Source organism: Leptopilina heterotoma, unplaced genomic scaffold (assembly GCF_015476425.1).
Source record: "Leptopilina heterotoma isolate Lh14 unplaced genomic scaffold, ASM1547642v1 Lhet_351, whole genome shotgun sequence".
Taxonomy (NCBI): domain Eukaryota; kingdom Metazoa; phylum Arthropoda; class Insecta; order Hymenoptera; family Figitidae; genus Leptopilina; species Leptopilina heterotoma.
This window is the reverse complement of record NW_025111033.1, coordinates 74,685-100,011: the sequence shown is the minus strand read 5'-3', so window position 1 is coordinate 100,011 and position 25,327 is coordinate 74,685. Positions and strand designations below refer to the sequence as shown.

The 25,327-nt window shown below is 31.9% G+C and overlaps 1 protein-coding gene across 3 annotated transcripts in view; it reads left to right on the top strand.

Moving 5' to 3' along the window:
* Positions 1-25,327, top strand: part of LOC122505269 (ovalbumin-related protein X-like) — a 99,968-nt gene that overhangs the window by 29,214 nt on the left and 45,427 nt on the right. For all 3 annotated transcript variants that reach the window (XM_043616775.1, XM_043616774.1, XM_043616776.1), the window contains one exon: positions 22,590-22,804. In XM_043616775.1, the coding sequence (XP_043472710.1) occupies positions 22,590-22,804 (215 nt within the window). The remainder of the gene's footprint in view (positions 1-22,589; positions 22,805-25,327) is intronic.

Here is a 25,327-nt window from a genome sequence, read left to right as displayed (position 1 = left end):
GGAAGTAAAAAACTTACTAGCCAAAATGTTGTGCAGCGATCCGAAGCCGAACTGTTATTTACGGAAATGTGTAAATTGCCCTAGTGACAAGAATATGCGAGAAACGATGACAGATGTTTTCAAAAAATCCAAGATTGTCAATATTGAATATAAAAATTGGGTTTTAAGTCCAAAAGCAGCTCTTAAAACTGCTTCTGAAAATATTCCAAATTTTATTTCAACGTTTTGCCTTCACGCAGAAAAATTTTTGCCACATTCTTTTATCGCGAGAGAACAATCTGAGTTTTACACGAGAGTTAAAAACAATTTGCAAAACGATGAGGCATTAGTTATATGCGATTTCGTTGAAAATTATGCGTTTTTAATTCAAAATGCGATTCCTGGCTTCCATTGGAACAACAATCAAGCGACAGTGTTTCCAATCGTTTTCTACTTTAAAACTGAAAGTGGATTGGAACACAAGAGCTTGATTTTTATTTCGGACTGTTTAAGTCACGATGCTGTTGCTGTGTATTTGTTTATCAAAGCTTTCAATGACTATTTGTCTTCGAATTTTTCTTTTATAAAACGATTAGTTTATTTTTCCGATGGTGCTCCTTCACAATTTAAAAATTTTAAACACTTTGCGAATATTTCTTGCCATGAAGAAGATTTTAATAGATTAGCAGTATAGAACTTTCAAGCAACAGCCCACGGTAAAGGACCATGTGATGGAGCTGTGCAGTCCTTAAAAGAATGGCTAGCAAAGCTAGTTTACAGAGTGATGTTTTAATCTCTAGTCCCAGAGAACTTTACCAATGGGCTAACCAATCTCGCAATCTTCCGAATATTAATGTCATTTTTAAATCTCAAGAAGAATATAACGACATTAAAATTCTTCTTGAACAAAGATTTAGTAAATGTACACCAGTGAAACACACACAGCAAGTGCATTGTGTTGAACCACAAAAGTCATTTAAAATACGCATCCGAGAATATTCATCTTCAGTAGAATTTCAAGATGTTTATTTAATAAAACAAAATCGAAATAAACGTCCAGTTTCTAATCATAGTTTATCGAAAAACAAAAAATGAGATCTTAAGCCTTAAACAGTTACTAGGAATTAATGAGATTACGTTTAATTGTAAATTTTATTGTTTAATTCAATTGACTTGTAATAAATAACTTTATTATTTATTTGGCTTTAATTAATAATACTTAATAAACATAAATATTAAGAAAACACAATTTTAGTATAAAAAGATTTTTTCATTTAAATAATTATGCAATTAATAAAATTAAACAATATTTCCATAGAATTTAGAAATAAAGTACGTGAACAAATTATGCTAACCAAATATTTGATTTAATCTTATTATAAATTTAAAAGTATATTCTATTGACGCCATAGAGAAAAATCAGATAAGTATAATCAAAATAGTACATTTTATAAACATCTAGGAATGTTTTATTGAAAAGTATCAACAACCTAACTAATTTGTTATTAGTGTTTTACACTCACAATAAACTGCTGATTTATTAAACTAAACTTTTTCTTTAGCTAGTGATTAAACTTTTTTTAAACAATTATCAATTCAGTTTAAATACCTAAATCTCTTTTAAATTAATCCAATTTTAATTCAAACCTATTGCAATAATGATAACAAAAAAATTAATTGAAGTCATCGAAAATAATTAACCAAAAATTATACAATATTTACAATTTACGTTGACACTCCTGTCAAAATAATTAACAATGAACTACAAAAAATAAACAAATACAATTCCATAGAAACGGAAAAGAACTACGTTACATATTTCTAAAACGCAGCTCCAAAATGAGTGTACTGGGATAAGAAATTATACAGAATAATAATTAGATAAAAAACACCACATTCGTATATGCGGAAAAAAATTCCTTATTTCTCAAAGATTAAGATGAAAGAAAAAAATTAAAAATCGAAAGTGTCCATCTTCGAGAAAAAACAGTTTTTAACTTTAATTTCAATTTTTTAAATCTTTGTGTTGTAAATAAATTATTTTTGATTCCATATTTGAAAAGTTTATGAAATTTCCAATTTGTATGTATCATACAATTTTTAATCGTCTGATATTGAGGGAGAGAACGCGTTTGAAAAGTTTAAAAAAGTTTAAAAAAAAATTTAATTACTTTTAGTCAGAGAATTACTTTTTTTAAACTATTTTAATATAATATTTTAATATAATAGTTGCAGTATTTTATACTAAAAATATGGTATTTTGTCGCAAAATTTGGAAGAAAAGTCGAAAAAGTCGCAATTTTTTAATATAAGTCGATTAAAGTCGCATTATTTGAAAATAGTCGAAAAAATCATAATATCCGAGGCCTGATTATCATTAAAATATTTCATCTTACTTCTGCGAAGAATTCCATTGTCGAAAGAAAGTTTAGTGTCGATAACTCAGCAAGCAGAGTGTTGATTTCTAATAATTCCGTTTTGCCTAGTTTTAGTTTTTGACCATGAGTTAGGCATTTTAGTTTGGTTCCACTACCTTTAGTAGAAACAGCGTTCACAGAAGTTTCTTCATCAATTATCTCCAACTCTGTCGCTACTGCGACCGTGTTCCTTTCCTGCGGTTCTCCTGCGTCAATAGTTAAAATTTAAAACCATTTTAATGTCAAAGAGTAGAGGAACGAATGTTAAAAACTGTGAAAAGTTAAAATTGTAAACAGACATAAAAACAGAAATTAAACAATTAATTAATATATAAAAAATATATATAAAAGTGAGAAGAATAAAAATGTAAAAGGACAGTAAAAACCCAAAAAAGTAATTTAAATAAATAAAACAAATTATTCAAAGTTATTCGCTCCTTTTAATAATTCTTATTTACTTTTGGTCCTTGCGAGAGTCTTCTTCGCCTCCTCAAGGGCCGTCCTGAAGACTCTGCATCCTCCGCTGCCTGCAATATGGGTGGTTGACACCTTATTGCCAAACTTTTCAGTGCACAAAAAGCAGCTTGGGCCTCTTTTACAGTTTGCGAACTTATGATCGACTTCTTTGCACTTGAAGCACGCAGTCGATCTATCTGCCGCCTTACATTCTTTTCCTATGTGGCCATAGTCTAGGCATCTATGACACCTAGTGACCATTACTCTCTTCTTAATTGGGCACGGCATAAAGCCAATCTTTATGCAATATTTTATTATCAATAATAGGGGAGAGTGGTCCTAAGTTGGCCGCCTAAGCAAATTGGTCGAAAATAGTAACAAAATGAAATTTTGTAGTTTTCAATAAATAGTGAAAAGCTGCATTTTGGACATTTCAGAAATAGCGGTCCTAAGTTGGCCACCACTTTTTTTCGCTTGTGTATAAGGAAGAAATGCATATTCTTTTCAATTACGCAGAAATTTTACAAATTTTATACATTTAGGAGAATAAAAACGCATTATTTAACTATTTTTAATTAGAAAATAAAGCATTATTTTATTTCATTTATTTACAGTGGTGGATAGCTGTGGAAACAGGCGTTTTTGTACTATGTATTTTCTAATGTTTTTTAAAAACTATTTTTTTTGTTTTTTGTCTTTGTTTAATTCCTACGTTTCACTTTTACGGTCTTTCTCGTGATAAAAAACACAAAAAAGAAATAAAACATAAATAAAAACAAACAAAAACAATAGGTGGCCAACTTAGGACCACTGTAGATTTTTACAAGTTTCAAATTATTACGCTAATAAAAAAAATTTAATTAAAAAATCAACAGAACCTCTTATTACAACATTAAATAAAGGAACTAGCGCACACACTTATTTAGAAATTTTTAATTATTTATCTCCTGTAGCTGCTCTCGAAAAAACAAGAAAAATTAAATTTTTTTGGTCGTAAACAATATTATTGTCCTCACAATGCGTAGAAAAATCTTAGATTATAATCAGGTCCATAAATTATATCATGGTTTATCAATATATCATACCACAAAATTATAGATTCATCCAGTATACCATCTCTGAGAAATGCAGGGTGGCCAACTTAGGCCCACGGCCAACTTAGGACCACTCTCCCCTAATTATATTTTTTATTTATTTATTGCGGCATGTAGAGGACTGATGACACCGCGAGTTAGATAGTACTTTAGCCTTGTAACAAGAGCATCTGTTTGTCTGACATTGATTCAAAGCTGCCTTACAGTTACATTTTTTGTAACCCTGTCCACCAGTCATAGATTGCTGAGACACAGCTTCCCTTAAACTTTATGTAACATCTTAACATAGGTCGTCAACTTTTATAATTTCGGTTCCCGATTGCACAATGTCAGTTCGAGGAAACCAACCTTTTATAATTCCACCCTTAGTTCCTATCTGATAAACACCATTTTGAATATCTAAAATGACACCAAAAATAGTCGCGAAATCTAATGGTCCACGATCTACAGCCGGAACCGAAAGAGTTATGCAAGACCCAATTAGTAGTGGAGGAAATCGAACCTCAGAGAAAGTTATCATTTTTTCGGCAGCGATTTTCTGACGATTGTAGCAATCACGTTGATTGTCGAGTACACTTTTTCCCCGGATACACAAGTAACAAATAAGATTATCTTATCTTATCCTGCTTCCTGGCTTTTTCAGGACCTTAACGGTCCTATTTACATTCTTCCTGATGTCACAAGAGTTACTCATCATTGTGACCTCCAGTTGTATCTTTTCAAGACACAATGCTTCTTCCTTCCTTAATCGAAGGCTGTCCTCGCGATTCTCTCTAATCGCCTCGTCATCCACTTCCGAGTGTACGGGACTAAATGCGGACCTTCCGCTGCTACCACTCAAGACACTCTGTAGACTATTTCTACTTTCTCTTCTTGTTCTGCCCACGATGATTTGTGGATCCAACCTCTCCACGATGATTTGTGGAACCTTCAGTGCGGCGTTGCCCTCCTGCATCCACGGTTCGTTTCTTTCTGTTTGGTTGTCTTTTAGTGAAAAGCCCCGCCATCACGGCAAGGTCTACCGAACATATCCAAGATGCCAATCGTGTCTGACAGCGAACCCACTTCTCCCAGCACATCAAAGAAATCAATCATGTCTGACAGTGGACCCACTTTTCCCAGCCCATCAAAGAAATCAATGATGTTCGGCAGTGGATCCACTTCTCCCAGCACATCAAAGAAAACAATGTCATTTGGCAGTGGATATGCTGGGACGCATGAATATTCCCCACATTGAACTTGCAACAATTTTTGTGGTATCGAAATAAAAAACTTAAAATATCTACTTATTAGAACTGCAATAATTCAAGTTTTCTTTTAAACAAATTTTTATCACAAGAAATTAGTATTTGAAGAAATATTTATTAACTACTTTTTTCATTTGACTGTATTTTAATTTATAAAAATATCCATGTAGGGAAATATGAAAGAATAAAACATTTAGTTGTTCATAGTTTTTTATAGTATTTATTTTAAAAAATAAAAATTTTGCTTAAATGAAATTTTATGTACATAAAAGTTTATATAAAAGGATTATAACCTAAAAAATTTGTCAATTATCAGAATTTTTATATCGTAGTATTTCTATATTATCGAATTTTTATGTAACGTAAAATATATGTAATCGAGTTATAATCTCACAGAATTTATATTTAACATAATTTTGATGTACAACTATTTATATTCAGTTGAAATTATATTTAAAATAATTTTTATTTAATCAAATTTTAATTTAATCATATCTGTAGTTAACCAAATTTTTGTATGAGTGAATTTCCAAAGTAGCAAATTTATAAAACATAGAATTTTCAAAACGTCGAATTTCTAAAGCATTAAACTTTTAGAATGTCGAATTTTCATTTGTCCTAACTTTTTTGGCCACAAGAGTTTCCTCTCTATAATTCTTATTGATATGGTTGATTTAAATTGTGCGGGAAATTTGAAATCAAATGTTAAATCAAATTTCGCGCGCAATTTTAATCTACCTTACCGACTAACAACATAGATAGTAAACTCTATAGTGACAAAAAGTTAGGACAAATGAAATGCGACACTGTGAAAGTTTAGTGCTTTAGAAATTCGACGTTTTGAAAATTCTATGTTTTATAAATTTGGTACTTTGGAAATTCACTCATACAAAAATTCGGTTAACTGCAGATATGGTTAAATAAAAATTTGATTAGATAAAAATTATTTTAAATATAATTTCAACTAAATATAAATAGTTGTACATCAAAATTATGTTAAATATAAATTCTGTGAGATTATAACTCGATTACATATGAGGCATTCCATTTCAAAACGACCCCCTTCGTAAACAGTTGCCAATGTAAGACAATTTTTAAATGAATATTTCTTTCATTCTGTAGAACCAAATTACTTTTTATATTAGTGATTTCGAAAGTAGAATTTCTGAACTTTCTGATAATAAAAAAATATATTTTTTTAATAATTTAATTTAAATAGAAAATTGAGTTTAAATGTTAAACTTTGAAAAATCTCAAAACACGTTACCTCCGATTTTAATAAAATTCATATCAAACGAAAGCTTGAATATTCTTCTTTTTATTTATCAAACGATAATAATGGACATTTCAGTGGATTTTGAGAAAATAATTATATTTCACAAACATTTCGAAGGTTATATTGAGAAAAGCATTTATTAAGTATAGGGCGGCATTTGTTTTTCCCAATTTATGCATAATAACCTTCGAAATGTTTGTGAAATTTAATTATTTTCTCAAAATCCACTGAAATGTCCATTATTATCGTTTGATAAATAAAAAGAAGAATATTCAAGCTTTCGTTTGATATGAATTTTAATAAAATCGGAGGTAACGTGTTTTGAGATTTTTCAAAGTTTAACTTTTAAACTCAATTTTCTATTTAAATTAAATTATTAAAAAAATATATTTTTTTATTATCAGAAAGTTCAGAAATTCTACTTTCGAAATCACTAATATAAAAAGTAATTTGGTTCTACAGAATGGAAGAAATATTCATTTAAAAATTGTCTTACATTGGCAATTGTTTACGAAGGGGGTCGTTTTGAAATGGAATGCCTCATATATTTTACGTTACATAAAAATTCGATAATATAGAAATACTACGATATAAAAATTCTGATAATTGACAAATTTTTTAGGTTATAATCCTTTTATATAAACTTTTATGTACATAAAATTTCATTTAAGCAAAATTTTTATTTTTTAAAATACATACTATAAAAAACTATGAACAACTAAATGTTCTATTCTTTCATATTTCCCTACATGGATATTTTTATAAATTAAAATACAGTCAAATGAAAAAAGTAGTTAATAAATATTTCTTCAAATACTAATTTCTTGTGATAAAAATTTGTTTAAAAGAAAACTTGAATTATTGCAGTTCTAATAAGTAGATATTTTAAGTTTTTTATTTCGATACCACAAAAATTGTTGCAAGTTCAATGTGGGGAATATTCATGCGTCCCGATATGCTTCTCCCAGCACATCAAAGACATCGATGATGTTAGGTGGACAACCATCGGCGGGGATTATTAGTTGTATTTAGGAAACTACCAATCACAAAATCGCCACAGAAACTCCAATCATGTCTTATATCATTGCCAATTTTGAATATTCTTCTTCATTCTTGCTATATATCATTTTTTGTATAATTCTCTTACTCAGATCTTTCTGTCCGTTTGTGATTGCTAATTTTTCGGTTGTTATTTCTCTATGAAATAATCTTTGAGCATGAAATAGGCAAATAAGAACTTTGGCATCGGGCAAGCTCTCCTTAATAACATCTCTTTCTGTTAAGTCCTTGCCTGTCATGACAGTTTTTATTTTCGTCCATGAGGGGTGTTTGTTTTTAAAAGAATCGATAAACCACTGGATTTTTTCTTTGGTTTCATGCATCATTATGCACCCGGAAACAATCTCTGTTTGGCCTTGAGAGTTTTCTATTACAATTAAGAAAAGGGATGCTCTCAGATTTAAAAGTTTATAGGTAGCATCTATGCCTATAAATTCGGGAAAAGCCTCCATTTAATTTTTCATTTGTTTTGTGACAAACAAGACGCCTTCGAAAATCTTGTCTTTTATTAATACTTCACAATCAGCTCCTAGAAAAGAAAAATGTACATTAATCTATATATTTTTATCATCGTTATTTTTTACAGAATAAATGGATTAGGGAAGCAGGGCTCTAACGAGTAAAAGTATTTTTAATTACGGACAAATTATTACTGACAAAAATATAACCAATCCAAGTCAAATAGGAGAACATTTTACTAAAACGATAAATTAAATTTTTCATAACTATAAAACATGAAGATATCGATAAATCCATTTGTTTACAATATTCAATTTTACGAAATATCGATTATTCGTAAATTCTTCAATTATATATATACATATATATATTCTTTAATATATTCTTAAATATATATATATATATATATATTCTTCAATATATATATATATGGGACATCCTTTGCCAAGCGGACCACCTCATCTCTCCATTTTTGTTTTCATTAAAAAAATTCAATACCTTTTGGAACAATTAGCTTAAAATGTCTATTTTTGTATACCGTTGGGCGATTGAAAAAATCCGAGATGGCGGCTGAGATATAGAGTCGAGAGTCGAGAAAATACAATAATTGCTTACATTAAAAGCTAATAAATAGATAATGATTGCTGCGAACACTTCAAAATAAGTTTCCAAGGGTGTTTTCGAGGTCGCAGAACAAAAATCAGAAGTTAGATTTCTAAAATTTAAAATGACGGATCCAATATGGCGGTAAAATTTAAAATTATCTCCGATTTGCTTAAAATTTGTTACTCAGGAGTTTTTAGGGTCGCTGATTATGAATTCAAGGTTGGATTTGATAGATACAAAATGGCGGATCCAATATGGCGGAAAAAAAAATTTTAAAAGTTCCTCCTATATGCTTGAAATTTATTACTCAGGGTTTTTTGGAGTCGCAGAAAAAGAATCTGAAGTTACATTTACAAAATTCAAAATGGCGGATCCAATATGACAGTATAATTTTTAAATTAAAAATTTATTTAATTTTGTGTTAAAATTTTTTAAATTTGCTTAAATTTTAATATTTGCTTATTATTGAGGTCGCTTAGTAAGAATAAGAATTTTAATTTGTAAAATTCGAAATGCCGTATAATTTTTAAAACGATTTCTGATTGGCTGAAAATTATTTTTTTGGGGTGACAAAATCCATTTAAAATTTCGAACTTCAGATTCTTATTTAGCGACCCCAAAAACCCCTGAGTAACAACTTTCAAGCCAATCGAGGGAAATTTTAAATTTTTGGCGCCATTTTGGATCCGCCATTTTGAATTTTGTAAATGTAACTTCAGATTCTTATTCTGCGACCGCAAAAACCCCTGAGTAATAAATTTCAAGCATATTGGAGGAACTTTTAAAATTTTTTCCGCCATATTGGATCCGCTATTTTGTATTTATCAAATCCAACCTTGAATTCATAATCAGCGACCCTAAAAACCCCCGAGTAACAAATTTTAGGCAAATCGGAGATAATTTTAAATTTTACTGCCATATTGGATCCGCCATTTTAAATTTTAGAAATATAAGTTCTGAGTTTTGTTATGCGACCTCGAAAACACCCTTGCAAGCTTATTTTGAAGTGTTTAGAGCAATCATTATATATTTATTTGCTTTTAATGTAAGCAATTATTATTGTATTTTTTCGATTGTAAGCTCTATATCTCAGCCGCCATCTTGGATTTTTAAAATCGCCCAACGGTATACAAAAATAGACATTTTAAGCTAATTGTTCCAAAAGGTTTTGAATTTTTTTAATAAAAACAAAAATGGAGAGATGGGGTGGTCAATTGTTATCTAAAATTTTAAGTGAAATTCACTTTCAAATCAATTTTTATTTTTAAATATTTAAATACAAAAATAAATAGGGGAGAGTGGTCCCATCCCCTTATGTTTCTTATTTAAAATTTGTTCCTAATAGAAAATCAAAAATTGTTCTCAATAAAGTATATATTATGTAATTAATAATCAACAAGATAAATAATAATTTTTAGCTTTCTGTAGTAGTTTATCTCAAATTTCAATTTTAAAAAGTTATTTTCAAAAAATAAGAAATTTGTGGGTTGCGTTCATGTTGCGTTCACAGTTCAAATTAATGTGTTAATTTATAATATAAGTGCTAAGTGTTCATCTCTGTGTTTTGAGGTTAGAATGTTTTATACACAGGAAAACAATTAATAAATGTATAATCAAAGATTCCATACTCCACAACACTGAAATATTTTTTACAAAATTGTCCATTTTAGATGAATTTGGAAACACTCACGAATTTTTTCAATTGCATTGAAACGTGTTGTCATAGTCAGCCAGTAACATAATGATGGTACCACGTACAATCTTTTGTTAACCAACAAATTCCAACTATCCATTTCTCTCAGTGTGCAGTTGCTGCAACTTCGAATCCGGAGTTCTTTAACATTTTTATATTACTCTTAATACAGCAACTTAGTTGACCACTTTTGGTCTGAGCATTGCAGAAGTAATATAACAATGGAAGTTTACTGTTTTTCTGTAGTCCCCTTATCATGAAGACCAAGATGTGGTCAGCAAACTTACTGGTCCAACGATTTCCGAAGTCTTCGAAACCGATTATTTTGTCCTTCTTTTTGTCGTACCACAAGTGACTGCGGAAAATAGTTTCATCCCCCATCAGCAGCTGTAGTTTTTCCCGATCATCTTTCAATTTACTAGCTCAGTCCTTTAATAAATTAAAAATAGTTTAATTTATGCCCCTATCCAATTAAATATTTGAAAGGTGTCGTTTCACGGTTGTCACAGATGGAAGAGTTTAAATTTTGGTCATATATTTATATGTTCTAGGCGAATGCTTGTATAAAGACAATCCAATGGTTTTCTCCTCGTCTGTGAATCTATGCCCTTGTGATAGTTTAAAAGCATTTCGCAACTGTATTTCCACAACAGCTCGTTGCGTTGCAGATAATGCTGCAAATCTTTTTGAGGAACTAATCCACTGCATTTCGATTTTCTTCTTCTTAATTTTCATACTGAAAATAAATTAATATGAAATTACCTACATATTTTACTGATAAGTGATAACTTATGAGAAATATGTTATTTTTTAATGTTTTATTTCACACGATATTATTACATATTAATATAGAGTTGCTTTAAAAAACTTAATTTTTTCTCCTGATTTTCAAAAAGAATTTAGACATTTTTATGACTACAAAATATAATCTGATTCACTCTAAGAATTATTATACAGAAAATAGTTATAATAGATACATATTGAAATTTTTAAATTCAATAATTTTTAAAAATCTCTCTTTTTTTTGCTTAGGGACTTTTGGGAAATCTGCATGCAGATACCTTGGATTCCGCACCCCAAGGTTATGTGGGGTTAGTAAAATGAAAATATAAAATAATAAATCTAATAAACTGGCGACCTACTGCCAGCTCCGACCCACTAAAACCCGTAACCCTTCTTTTGAAGCCCTTTACCCACCCTCGGAACTGTCGTAAGACTTTAGCCATCGATGGCGGCGCTCCAACTCTGTCGCTATTGCGACTTTGTTATTTTCCTGCGTCAATAGTTAAAAAAGACTATTTCAATGTTCTTGCGAGAGTTCCTTCACCTCCTTAAGGGCCGTCTTGAAGACTCCGCATCCTCCACTGCCTGCAATATGGGTGGTTGACACCTTATTGCAAAACTTTTCCTTGCATAAAAAGCAACTTGGTCTCATTTTACAGTTGGAGAACCTATGACCGGCTTCACCGCACTTAAAGCACGCAGCTGATCTGTCCCCCTTCTGGCATTTCGCTCCAATATGACTGTATCCAAAGCATCGATGACACCAAACGACCATTACTCTTTTTTTAATTGGGCAACACATAAAACCAATTTTTACGTGTCCCAATTTCTCCAGCCTGTTTGCCTCTTCCGGGTTGGTGACTACAACCGCGAGCTTCATCCCTCGTCGGTTGGGTCCTAAGACCGTCACTCTCCTGCTTCCTGGCTTTCCCTTAGCTTCAGACAACACTTGTTACACCTCGGCTTCTTGGGTAAGGCAATCCAAACACGGTAACTCTTCGATCCAACGACTGCACCTTACCCATGCAGGGTGATTAGTGACCTCAGCGGTAAAAGCGTCCTTGTCTGAGTCTTCTCTGATCTTAATCAGAAGGTCTCCCTTCTTTCTAGCTTTTGCTGCTACTATTCTCGTATGGCAGTCGTCCGGGTTGACCTCTTTGCGAAGTTTACTCAGAACATCAGCATACCAATTTCCAATTGAGGAATCTTTGGATCTAGTACTTCCGTTTCCATTGGAGAAGTTTCCTCCTTTTTCCTCTTATCGGTTTGGGTTCGAGTCTCCTCTGAACTGTCACCCTCTCGCTTCCGTTTCTGAGCATCTCTTATGACGCTTTTGAGATTACGCCTATAGGAACGCTCTCTCTCTCTTCCTTACGGTCCTTGCGGTTATACTCCGCACCGCTGAGAACGCATGCCAAATCGAAGTCCGACTCATCGGCCGCGGCATGCTATACTTTTGCCTCATTCAGCAGATGGGGTAGGGGGACAATTTTCCCAATCCGCGTTTCCCAATAGTTTTTTTTTCAAAGGACGTTTTTCCCGAAAATCATTTTTCCCAATGTTCATATTTTCCAAAATTTTATTTTTTCCCAATAGACATTTTTGCCAAAAAATTTTCTTCGTAGTGAATATATATAAAATGTATTGTTTCTAAGGTATATGTAATGGACTACCTTCATTGGTATGTAGTAAAGAAATCATTTGTTATTCATGACCATTCGAATTCTAGTGACATTTGGTATAAATAAAATTTTAAGTAAATAAATTTTAAAAAAATGTCTTCTTTATGACTCTTTTTATGACGATAAAGACGAAGATGAAGACTGAAGGAGGATTCTAATTTTTTCGTCGACAGAGAATTTGATACAACTATTCAGGTCCTAAATTTGCATTTACCTTTATACATAATGAGTGACTTCGAACTCGCCATTATTTACGCGGATAAATAATTTCTTGGCGATGACGGTGAAGTAAAGTGCTGCTTCCTTCACTTATGTCAAAATGTTTATCGTCGAATCCAGTCAGAAGGACTTCAAGAAGCTTATATCGGTGCTGATAGACGGTTGAAAAAAAGCGTTCATGCACTTTGCGCTTTGGAGTTTGTCCCAACGGAAAGATTTGTACAACATTTCCTGGAAATTCGGAATGATCTGCCAGAAGAATTAAATCCTGTGACAGATTACTTCGAAGCCACTTATATTCGTCGATTGAAGGTAAAACGAGGACGAGAATTGGGAGCTCGTTTGCGATTCCACTACTGCTCTCCAATCTATCCACCTCAATTATGGAATCAATACAAATCAGTTTTGGAAGGTTCAGCTCGCACTAACAATTTATCAGAGGGGTGGCATAATCAGTTTTAATTGTTTGTCGGTAAGCACCACCCAAGTATGTTTGTTTTTTTCGATGAGTTGCGAAAAGAACAAGCAGACACTGAAATAATGCTTCGACAACTACAGATTGGACAACGAGTCAGGAAAGGGTTAGAAAAAAGAAGAAGGAAAATTGAAGAAAAATTTTTAATAATTGTACAACAATATGAAGATTATGTCGAGAGAGATGATATTAATTACTTAAAATCATTGGGACATCATATTAAATTCTAAATTATTTTAAAATTTTAAATAATAAATTATTGACATGTCTACTTTACCTGTATAATCTTTCCTTTATCATCATATACTTTTTTGGGAAATATGTTCATTGGGAAAATCGACCTACTATTGGGAAAAATGATTATTGGAAAAAACGTCCATTGAGAAAAAAATCTATTGGAAAACGCGGATTGGGAAAACTGTCTACCAACCCTTTGATGGCTCTGAGTCCATCTTTTACCGTCCTATTGACGTTTTTCTGAATGTCGCAAGACTTTATTATCTTTGCGACCTCTAACTCCATTTTGTCGAGGCAAGTCGCCTCCTCCTTTCTGAGCCGCAAGCATATCTCACGAGTCTCTTCTATTGCCTCGTCGTCTACTTCTGAGTGGATATCGCTATGTACTGTCTTTCTGCTACTGCAGCTTGACACACTCAGAAGGCTCGACGCGCTTCCTTTTCTCATTCTTTCTCCTTCCATGATGTTCTGTGGATCTAATCTTTCCACGATCACCCGTGGCACTGCAAGAAATTGTGCGCCCCCACAATCCGCGCGCACTTGAGCATCAGTCCTGGGACCGATAGTGATATTTCCTGTTTCCGGCCTGCTCACATGAGGCACCTTCTTTGAATTTTGTGAATCCATTCTTTCTTGCTGTTTGGTCGCCCTTTAGTGAAAAGCCCCACCACCACGGCAAGGTCTACCGAACCTCTCTTATATTGTAACTTCTACAAAATTATTTGCAAAATTTAAATTCAATTTTCTACAATTAAATTTTACAAAATTTCTATTTTTTGAAAGTTTTTCAATAAAATGTATATTAAAGAATTTTACTAATTAAAAAGAATTTAAGATTGATTCTATCATTCGGTCGTATTAATAGTAGAGAAATTGTTAAAATGAACGATTGTCGGTGACGCATTTTACACAATTATTTTATTTAACACGTAATTTGTTAATTTATTTAAAAAAATGTATTACAATTTCTGAAACGGACAGCCGTGCTATTGAAAAGTGAAAAATAAATTCCTAATTACATCTAACCCCGAGTGATATTTCATTTTTAAACATGTTTTAATAACTAAACCATACATTTTCAAACGATTATTTTTTCTCCAAAGTTCATTTTTTAGCCGGACTGCTTCTAAATAAACGTTTCAGCTGTAGGAGTTAAATTCAGTTTATTTCGATTTGATACCAATTGTAATCTTTGATCTTTAAATATGAAAATATGAAGTCGAAGGTACGGGTAAGGTTTGTGTATCCATTCTTCCAGAGAAAGGTTCTATTTCGAAGGTGTTAGGAGAAGTTCTTACTCCTTCTGCTGAGTGTGACAAAGTACTTTTGTTTACATAAGTTTTTAATGTGGAAGGAATTTTTTCTATTATTTAAAGAGAACAACATCAAGTCGAAGGCAAAGACATACTCTGTGGTTCCATTCTTTCAGAGGAAATAAATATTTTCTATAATTGTAATTTTTTTTTAAAATGTTTTTCCAAAATATCAAAATGTTTTAAAACAATTAATTAAAAAAATGTATTTTTTTAATAACCATTTTTATTGTTATTGAAAGGGGAAGAATTTTACATCACTGCAGATGATTTTGGAATATCTTCTGTAATCGGTGCAGGAGTGACACTTGGTGGTTTGTTCCAATTTACTTTAACAGGAACGAATATTACGGTTTTTAAAACAAAGTTTTAAATAATTTCAATTGAATTAATATTTAAATAAGAATTTAGAAGATTTTATATTTTACTATTCAAAATAGTGAAGGAAAAAATAAATTAAATAATAAAAAATTAAATTCTATACATTAAATAATGAAATTAATTCTTCCTGTTAAATTGAATAACACAATATATAAGGTTATGTTAACGCATTAAAAGCGGGACTTTAACAGAGAATATAAAAGGGCTAAAACACAAGAGTTTCGCAAATATGAAGCATGACACAGATCAAACATGTAATATTCATTTCTATCTTTTTCCTTCTCGTACGTCGTATTGCATAAATAGGAAGCGAGATATCATGTTATGAAGACAAAAAAATTATATTTTTTCGGAATTTCTTACCCTGATTTTGACTCCTGGCAAAATTTAGAAAAAATGATGAAAAAATTGTTACTGTCATAGACTATTTTTTGTAACCTTAGCTTTAACCCTGTGCCTACTCATGTGACCGTTATCGTCTAAAATCGTCTATTTGGACGTCTGGTGGGGACTATAGGAATTACATTCAAAAGCGCTAGAGTGGGGATAAGTCAGCGTAGGCAGAAGGTTAAATAGAGACCAAGAACAGCAACAAATTTTCACTGGTTTCCGAGATATTACAAAAAGTGTCGGACCGTGCGAAGCAGAATTTTCAATCATCGATTTCTCTAATTCGCCGTTGAGTTAATTGCGTGTCTGTGAAAAATGTGTCGAAAATTAATTTTACCAAGTACATTCTTACTGGGATCAATTTTTTAATTTAATTTATTATATATTGATATTTAAAAAGTGGATACCAGTAAGAATGTACTTGGTAAAATTAATTTTCGACAGACACGCAATTGACTCAACGGCGAATTAGAGAAATCGATAATTGAAAATTCTGCCTCGCACGGTCCGACTCTTTTTGTAATATCTCGGGAACCCGTAATAATTTTTTGCTGTTCTTGGTCTCTATTTAAAGCTTAGGTTACAAGAAATAGTCTGTGACAGAAACAATTTTTTTCATCAACTTTTCTAAATTTTGCCAGGAGTCAAAGTCAGGATAAGAAATTCCGAAAAAATAGAATTTTTTTTTTGGCTTCATAACATGATATCTCGCTTCCTATTTATGCAATACGACCTCAAATAGTGGCATTTCATTGGAAATTTAATAAGCTTTCCAATGCAACTTAAAAAAAGCACTAGCTTCATTCTTAACCGAGTTATCACTGTTTCTGTGCGGGTGTGTTTTTTAATAGCTCGAGATGTTAGCGTTCGGACAATTTCGGACGGTAGTGTACCTTCCAAGTAAAATATTCACAGAAACAATATTTTTACAATTAAATACATCAAATTTTATAACCAATTCACTTTATTAAACTTTTATTCATATATGCGAATGTGGAAAATGTAAAAATTGTCCAAAATATCCTTAAAATACTGTGAATATCGTCACACTCGAGACCCCAGTCTACCCTAATATTAATTAATAATTCAAATCTCTAGTTTTTTACTCTTGCTGCGACGAAAAAATTTAATGTTATTTATCTTCATAAAAGATCCTCACATATAACGATCGTGATTCTTTTTGCAACTGTGCAGTCATTTCTTAATACCTAAATCAATTTCGGCTTTGGTGATATTAGGCTTCAGTTTATTCATGGTATCAACAAAAAAGTAAGGGATGTTAAATTGATGTTTCGAAAATCGGAAACCGAAATTTTAAATGTATTTGTAGGTATTTACCAATTACTATATTTCTGAGTTTTAACTTTTTAAACGAAGGTTTCTTTCCAGACCTTTCTTTAAAAGTAAATGACTGTCCTGCTTTGAACGTCAATAACTCATTTAATATATTATTTATTGTCACGTTTATGTTTGAGAATTTCCTGTACGGGCTGCAGCATCGCGCTGGAAAAAGAAAGTATATTAGTTTATGTTGAGTTCCAACAAAAATCTTAGTTACAAAGTTAGTTAGAGAATTGGAATTCAAAAATTTGAAAAGTTTGTAGAATTTTGCTTCAGAAAGCATATTGATACAATATTCTTGACATTTCGAGCGCTTTTCAAGAGCGTTTTTGTAAATCAACAAGGAACAAGTGGGAAAACAAAATGAACACTTTTCTTTCTTTCAGTTCAACAAATTCAACTTCGAATACATACTCATCAACATCGGTAACTATTTGTCCAAATTGTAATTTTTCGTTTTAATTGATTAACATAAAATCTTTGTCTTATAAAATTAAACCTTTCTTCGATACATCTTTATTGCTACAACCAACAATCTCATGAAGATTCTCTTTATTTGCAGAAAAAGAATTTTCTTCTTCGCTGATGTCTGATTCAACAATTTCCCTTAACTTTTTAGGTCTTCCAGGTCGCCTGTTTGATTTTTTTTACTCGTAGATTCTGAATTATCACATTCGATAGTCTTTTTTGGCCTTCTTCGTTTCTTTTTCTCGGATGTTTTTTAGTACATTTTTTTATAAAGAACGTACTTCTTTTAGAAATAAACTGGTTCCAGGTTTAGCAATCAATTTCTTACGACGAATAGAAGGCTTATCTGCAAATGTAGATCTTTGTTTGTCCAAGTATGAAATAAAAGAGTCACATAAAACAGTAGGATTTGCCATGTATTTACTCGTCTGTGTACTTGCAACTTTTTCAAAATAGCATTTCCAGCCGAATATTAACGCTCATTTTGTCTCCAACTCATTCAATTGTAGATTTTAAAAGGCTCGGAAAAACTGATTTGGGAATTGCCCCACGATTCTTATTTTTCCACAAATTCAATTCTTCTCGACAACTTTTCTTAACAGTATGAGAAATTATTCACTAATAATAATAAATAATCAATCTGAGATATTACAGAAGGTTTTCCCATTAATTCTCGTGTTCGTTAAATAAGGAAACTCAAGTTTTGTACTTAAAGTCACATTTATTATTTAATCTCAAAAATGCCTATAGGGCTGCCTACAAGTTTCATGGTTTACCCCTTACTAAACGGTCACGCAGCGATGAGGCTGCGCGAAAATCCAAATAATTGACAATAATTTCAGAATCAGGTGTTGGTTTTTTCTCAACTGACATATTTTTTCAATTTTCAAAATCAAATAAATCTTTATTAACCATTTCATCTGGAATATTTGTTGAAACTTTAATTTCCAGATCAAGGTGAATTCTACTTCATTTTTTATTTCTTTCGTAGTGAATTTTCCCATTTGAATTTTAGCAATTTCTGCTGCAATTAAGCATTGAGCTTTCGATGATTCGAAGTCAATTTTAAAAAATTTATCACAACGAATTGCTCCATGGACATTATTTAAAATGTTGTTCTTAACTTCTTCGAAAGCACTTTAAACGTAACAGGTCGTAAGTTTAATATATGGAGAAAAAAAATGCTTTCTATTTACCGACGTCTTGCAGCTTTAGCTGGAGAATGTATACTACTGTTTAAACAGTTTCCATCGTACTCATGACTCGCCATAATAAATGTGCAAAGTAGAATATCTTAAAATTGATCAAAATCTTCGCAAGATATCATTAATGCTACTCATTGTATGAAATAGTCTTTGACTCGAATGTATATATTTTTTTTATCCCGCTGCTTATTACTTTTGTTTGTTGTTGCAAATTCAAAACATTTTTTTATGTATTCTTTAAGTGTCATCATGTTAAATCATTGCTCCCAATAAGGCTTTTGAATAATCGCTCACAGCTTCCCTAGGAACAGTTTTAATACACTTTATCCAGTTCAGTAACGAATGTTCAATATTAACTGTACCCTGAGCAGCTGAATGAATTTGACTTGCACTGGCGACGTCATGTCAGACAAGTTTATTTTTTTAACGAGGCTACTTGTACTGTCTACACAAATTGTTGCTCTTTCTCCAGAAAGACGGCTATATTCTTTGAAAACAAATATTTGCTCTGACAAGAGATATTGCAACTGAAATTTACTAGCAGAAATGTGCTTAATCGAACCAAAATAAAGCGTCTTGTTTCGCAGTGTTAATAAAATAGTGATAGGATCAGTACCTTCTTTAGAATTGATATTTAATTCCTTATATTTTAGCTCCGGCAGAACATTTCTTAAAACTTTATTCTTATAAAGATTTGGAGCTGGAAGGTCACCAATATTCTGCATTTCTTGAGCAATTTTTCGACGAGTGTTCTCTGCTCCATGCTTTGAAACAATTTGGCCTATTGCCTTTCTTTTTTCAAACCGTAACTGCCGCCGTTTGACTTCCTTAAATCTTAACTCTTAAATCTTAACTTCTTTTATCTTGTATCGATACATTTCACTTGTAGCCATAAATCAGAATTCTGAATCGGTTTCGATTTAGCGACAGCGAAATATTTATTCTTGCACTTATTACTTTTACATTTTCAAACTATAGTAACAAATGGTATATTAATATTTCTAGATGTTTGAGAAACAAAATGTTTCTTAAAGGAAAATGCACATGGCATTCTGTATTGTTTCTAAAATTCGTCAGCGATTGCATCGGACCATACTCCGGATGAAAGTACTAACACTTATCTACCATTATAATTTTCCACGACAAGCTGGATTTCATTTCACATTTTCTTCCGAATCACGAAGTCGAAATATTCTTCTCCATCTAACAATAGAGCAGAAGACAATGATGAATCATTTAAATGTTCATTTTCATTTGATATTTCATTCTGTTCCGATTAATCACTTGGTTTTAACGAATTAGAATTAGTGTACAATTCTTTTTTCTCAAAGATTTTTTCAATCCCCAAGTTTTCAAAAATCTTTGTCTGCAATTGTTTTCTATTTTCCTTCAGATTTATAGAGACATCGTGTGAAGTCCATTTATTTTGTAAAGATGCTGCAGCTTTCATGTCGAACTCATTTGTATATGGTGGTATGAATGAATATGAATACACTTAACGAGAAATCTTAAATAATAAATATAGACAAATACAATAAAATTACAATTAAAAAATGCTTCAACGAATTTAAAACCCTTTGCACCAGCCCTATGACACTCCTGTACATTTTCATATAAATGCGATGGCAAAGATTTGACTAGGCGCTGTAGTCGGAACAGGCCGATTTTTGGCGGCAATTTAAAAAAAGATGATATTATTTTTATTCTTTATAAATATTTATTAATTATTTATTAATATTAAGCAAACTTAATAATAATAAATATTTAATAATTAATAAATATTTATAAATAATAAAAATAATAATTTTTTTTAAATTGCCGCCAAAAATCGGCCTGTTCCGACTACAGCGCCTAGTCAACTCTTTGCCATCTTATTTTTAGATCTGCTTTGCACAACGGGAAACCCAAAACATGTAAGATTTTTAAGGATCGACTCACATACACATTGTCCTTAAAGCTGTCATTTTATGAAAAACATTAAGGCTGGAGTCCCATGTAGATATAACAGAGGAATCGTGTAAAAGAATTAACCTATCTCGTGCAAACTGATTTAGAAAGATGCGTGTTCCAGGACTAATTTCAATAGGATTTTCTCTAATCGCCGTGTATTTCACCGTCCTACAAAATTTAACTTTTCTTTTCACACACAAAAAAATTAAACATTTTCGGAAACTAGGACCAAAAAAAATACCCGTGTCTAGCCGTTTTGCTGGATCAAGTCGTTTGTGGCTTCTAGGGGTGAAAACATCCCTTAAATGAAAAGTGACAAGTTATATTTTAAAAATAGATTCAATTTGCCTAAAACTCGTTACTCGGGGGTTTTTAGGGTCGCTGATCACGAATATGATGTCAGTTTTTCAAAATTCAATATGGCGGATCCAATATGGCGTCTGTCAAAATAAAAAATTGATCAGATTCTCTTGAAACTTGTTACTCGGGGGTTTTTGGACTCGCTGATCACGAATGCGATGTCAGTTTTTTAAAATTTAAAATGATGGATATAATATGCTGTCAACATTTTTAAAAATAGATTCAATTTCCCTAAAACTTGTTACTGGGGGGATTTTTGAAATCGCTGATTACGAATCTTAAGTAAGATTTTCAAAATTCAAAGTGTAGGATCAAAATGCAGATTACAGGTCTAGAATGAAACTGGAAGATTTAATTGTGTGATTCTTTTTTGTTTTTTGCCATTTTGAATTTTTAAAATCTGACTTAAGAAACGTAATCAACGACCCCAAAAAACTCCTGAGTAACGACTTTCAGGGAAATTGAATCTATTTCTAAAAAAGTTGTCCGCCATATTGGATCCGCCATTTTGAATTTTGAAAAACTGACATCAGATTTGTAATCAACGACCTCAAAAACCACCAAGCAACGAATTTCAGGCAAATTAAATCATTTTTCTTAAAAGTTGTCCGCCATATTGGATCCGCCATTTTGAATTTTGAAAAACTGACATCAGATTTGTAATCAGCGACCCCGAAAAACCCAAGTAACAAGTTTCAAGCGAATCCGATCAATTTTTTATTTTGAAAGCCGCCATATTGGATCCGCCATTTTGAATTTTGAAAAACTGACATCGTATTCGTGATCAGCGACCCTAAAAACCCCCGAGTAACGAGTCTTAGGCAAATTGAATCTATTTTAAAAATATAACTTGTCACTTTTCATTTAAGGGTTGTTTTCACCCCTAGAAGCCACAAACGACTTGATCCAGTAAAACGGCCAGACACGGGTATTCTTTTTGGTCTTATTTTCCGAAAATGTTTGATTTTTTTGTGTGTGAAAAATCGTGTCGGACGGTGTTTTGATAGCAATTCTGGGACTATATAATATGTTGTGGTATATCTCTCAGTGTTTTATTACTTTTTCTTTTCTTTCTGTTGCCTAGTTTGTAGAAGGTTGTCGAATTTCAGCATAATCGTTATTCATTTACATTATTTAAAATATTAATTTTCTTTTTTGTATTTTCATTTTACAAATATAATATAACAATTACAATATTATAAAATACACTGAATATAATGCAATAATATGTTGAAAAATTTATTAACAACAGATACAATATTTTTAATGGATATATATATATATAGATTATATAGATTAACAATAACAACAGTAAATGGTTTAAATGATTGTTTATGTTAATTTCTAATACATAATTTTTACTGTTAAATATTTACCGTCTTCTAATTATAGAAAAATACATGTTTTAATTTGTGATGATTTACACACTTATTTCATTTTTTAAATTATCGAAATTTTAAAGATTTTGTACTTTAATGTATATGTATTTTTTTATTTAGATGATATCAGCGATGATACTCGGCTTTTAATGATAAATGCTGTGTATTTCAAATGTTCATGGAAACATAAATTCGATCCAAAATTAACAATGAAGCAGAATTTTTATAACACAAAAAACAATGTTAAACAAGTTAGTATGATGCATATGAATGCACATTTTTCTCACAGGACTTCAGCAGATTTAAATGCAAGAATTTTGGAAATTCCTTACCAGGTATGTAATTTTAGAATTGTGCAGTTTAAATAATTTTTTATTATTTATTCTCAAATATCTTATTTATTGAAAACTGACAGAGATACACAGACTTCTTATTGACAAAAGTAATACAACGTGTATGGGTGAGGTAGGAAGAGGGGTTGAGGGAATGTAATGGCGGATTTTAGGTTAGGACCAATAGCCTAAATTTAAAATGTTCCTTTTTTGTGGCTTTATTTTTTGCGTGTAAAAATTTAAAAACTAATCGAAAATAAAAATACATGGCATTTGGTATTGAAAAGAAGAGTGAAATATTAAGGCAAATAGACGAGGGAGTTGATAAAGAAAACATTTTAAAGAAATTTAAAATTTATATCGAACACAATTTTGCTTTCATGCACCATACGGCTCTGAGTGCTTATACTTTTTGGCGTCAAGGTGTCCATCCCGAACTTTAGACACCAGTACCGAGCAGTCTAAAGTTCAGGGGTTTCAGTGTAGCGTTAAACGTTAAACAGCGTTCATATAGTATGAACCTATGAAACAAGTAGCCAAAAAACTCTGGCCTATTTGGGGACAGAATATGACATTCTTTAAAGAGGTGCTTCAAAGTTCTATCTTCAGCCCCACAAGGGCATGTAAGATCCATTCTCCATCCCAAACGGTTAAAATGATCTAAGCTTATGACATGCCCAGTTCTAAGACGGGTAACCAAATTAATAGTTGAACGAGAAGCTATCAATCCCGAAACCAAGGTCTCTCTGTCTCAAGATTAATTCTAGAAAAATATCTCAGTCCTGTAGGTTGTTTACCAAAAAAGGCCGTAGGGTCTTTGTGGAGTAGAATCCACATTAAAGAAATCCTTTGTCCTCTTAAACTGCCAGCGTAAACAACGGCAAGAATTCTGTAGACAAGTTGGGAAGATGGTTTACTCATGAAAACATTTCTGACATCACAAAGCACCTGTCTAGCATCCGAGAAAATTAGAGTATTTGGAATGTTAATTCTCTCGGCGTGAAGGATGGTCAACAGTATAGCATATGATTCTGCTGAACAAGCAGAAGAAAATTCCTGCAAAGCTACACCCAATCGAAAATCAGACTCAGGAATATAATATGAGCTACCATCAATCGAAGCTTTCACTCTAGAAACTGAACCATCAGTAAAAATAAAGGTATAATCTGTATAATTATCTCGTAGAATAGATTCTAGGACATCCGAAGGCAAATGACAAAAACCCTATCCTGCATAGAAAGAGCTGCAGCATTAGCCGACCCATACAATTGACAACCCCGTTCCAAGTACAAACGAATCAATCCCCTTTAAACTCTAAGAGTCAGGGCTAGAGCAGCACCCCAACTGATTTTCGAAATGATCTTAAGAACATTTATGTCCTTCCTGCCACAAGAAACGTTCTCTTTTATATGTGGAATCCAATACGTTTCCAAGATATTTAAGTTCAGATGAGCCCAGTATACGAGAACCATCAACTTCAATGAAAATATTCTTATGGTCGATCTTCTTGGAAGCAAAAGGACAGAGTACACACTTCGTTGGTGAAATCCTTAATTCCATCTGCAATAGCCAATCCGACTGGAGCCACAGCCACATCAATATGTCCCCTTGCCTCAGGAACATCTCCGCCTCTAGTGTATACAAGGAGATCATCTGCATACTGTGCAGCCCTCACATGAGCAGGAAAAGTAGTACCAATCTCTGCCAAGTATACATTCAACAACAGAGGTCACAAAACGTCCCCCTGAGAAACGCCTACACAAATAAAATTCATATGAAATAAATTGGTAGAAACTAAATCTCTTAAAACATGTGCTTATTTCAATCTACTGCAATTAATTCAAATATAATTTTATAGCAAAGGAAGAAAACAACAGATTCACCAAATCAAAATAATTGTATATGTAAAGTGCAGCAGAATGGAAACAATAATTTAGCTAAAGTAAAACAAGTCCAATTGTACATAACACAGCTCACCAAAAAAAAACGAAAAAATTTTGCGCCTGGGTTTATATAATGATTTTTCTATTTATTATTCACTAAAATAAAGGAAAACTATACATATTCTTTTTAAAGTTTGCTTTTGTAGTAGTTGCAGACATGTTAAGGGGGGAAATCCCGAAAATTAAGCATATTTTAGGAATTTTTTTTTGGCTCAATGAAATGGTCAATTAAAAATCTGTAAAGTACATTTTATTCCATGAGTATTGATATGCAAACTATATTTTTTCAAAAAAATTTCATTACAAATTGGCTGCGGTGCAGCATTTTTTTGGAAGGCGTCTGTATCTTAGGGTTCCATGGCCGGACAACTGACGTCCTCACTTTTTAATTTAAAAAAAACAAAATGTTGTCATTTTCTACACATCAACAGCTATCGACACACGTAGGATTTTTTTGATATTTTGATTTTTTGCAAAATGGTGCGTAATTCAACAAAAAAAATTCTAAAAATTAAGGATATTCAATTTGCCTGAAAATTGTTACTCAGGGGTTTTCGGGGTCGCTGATTATGAATTTGAAATC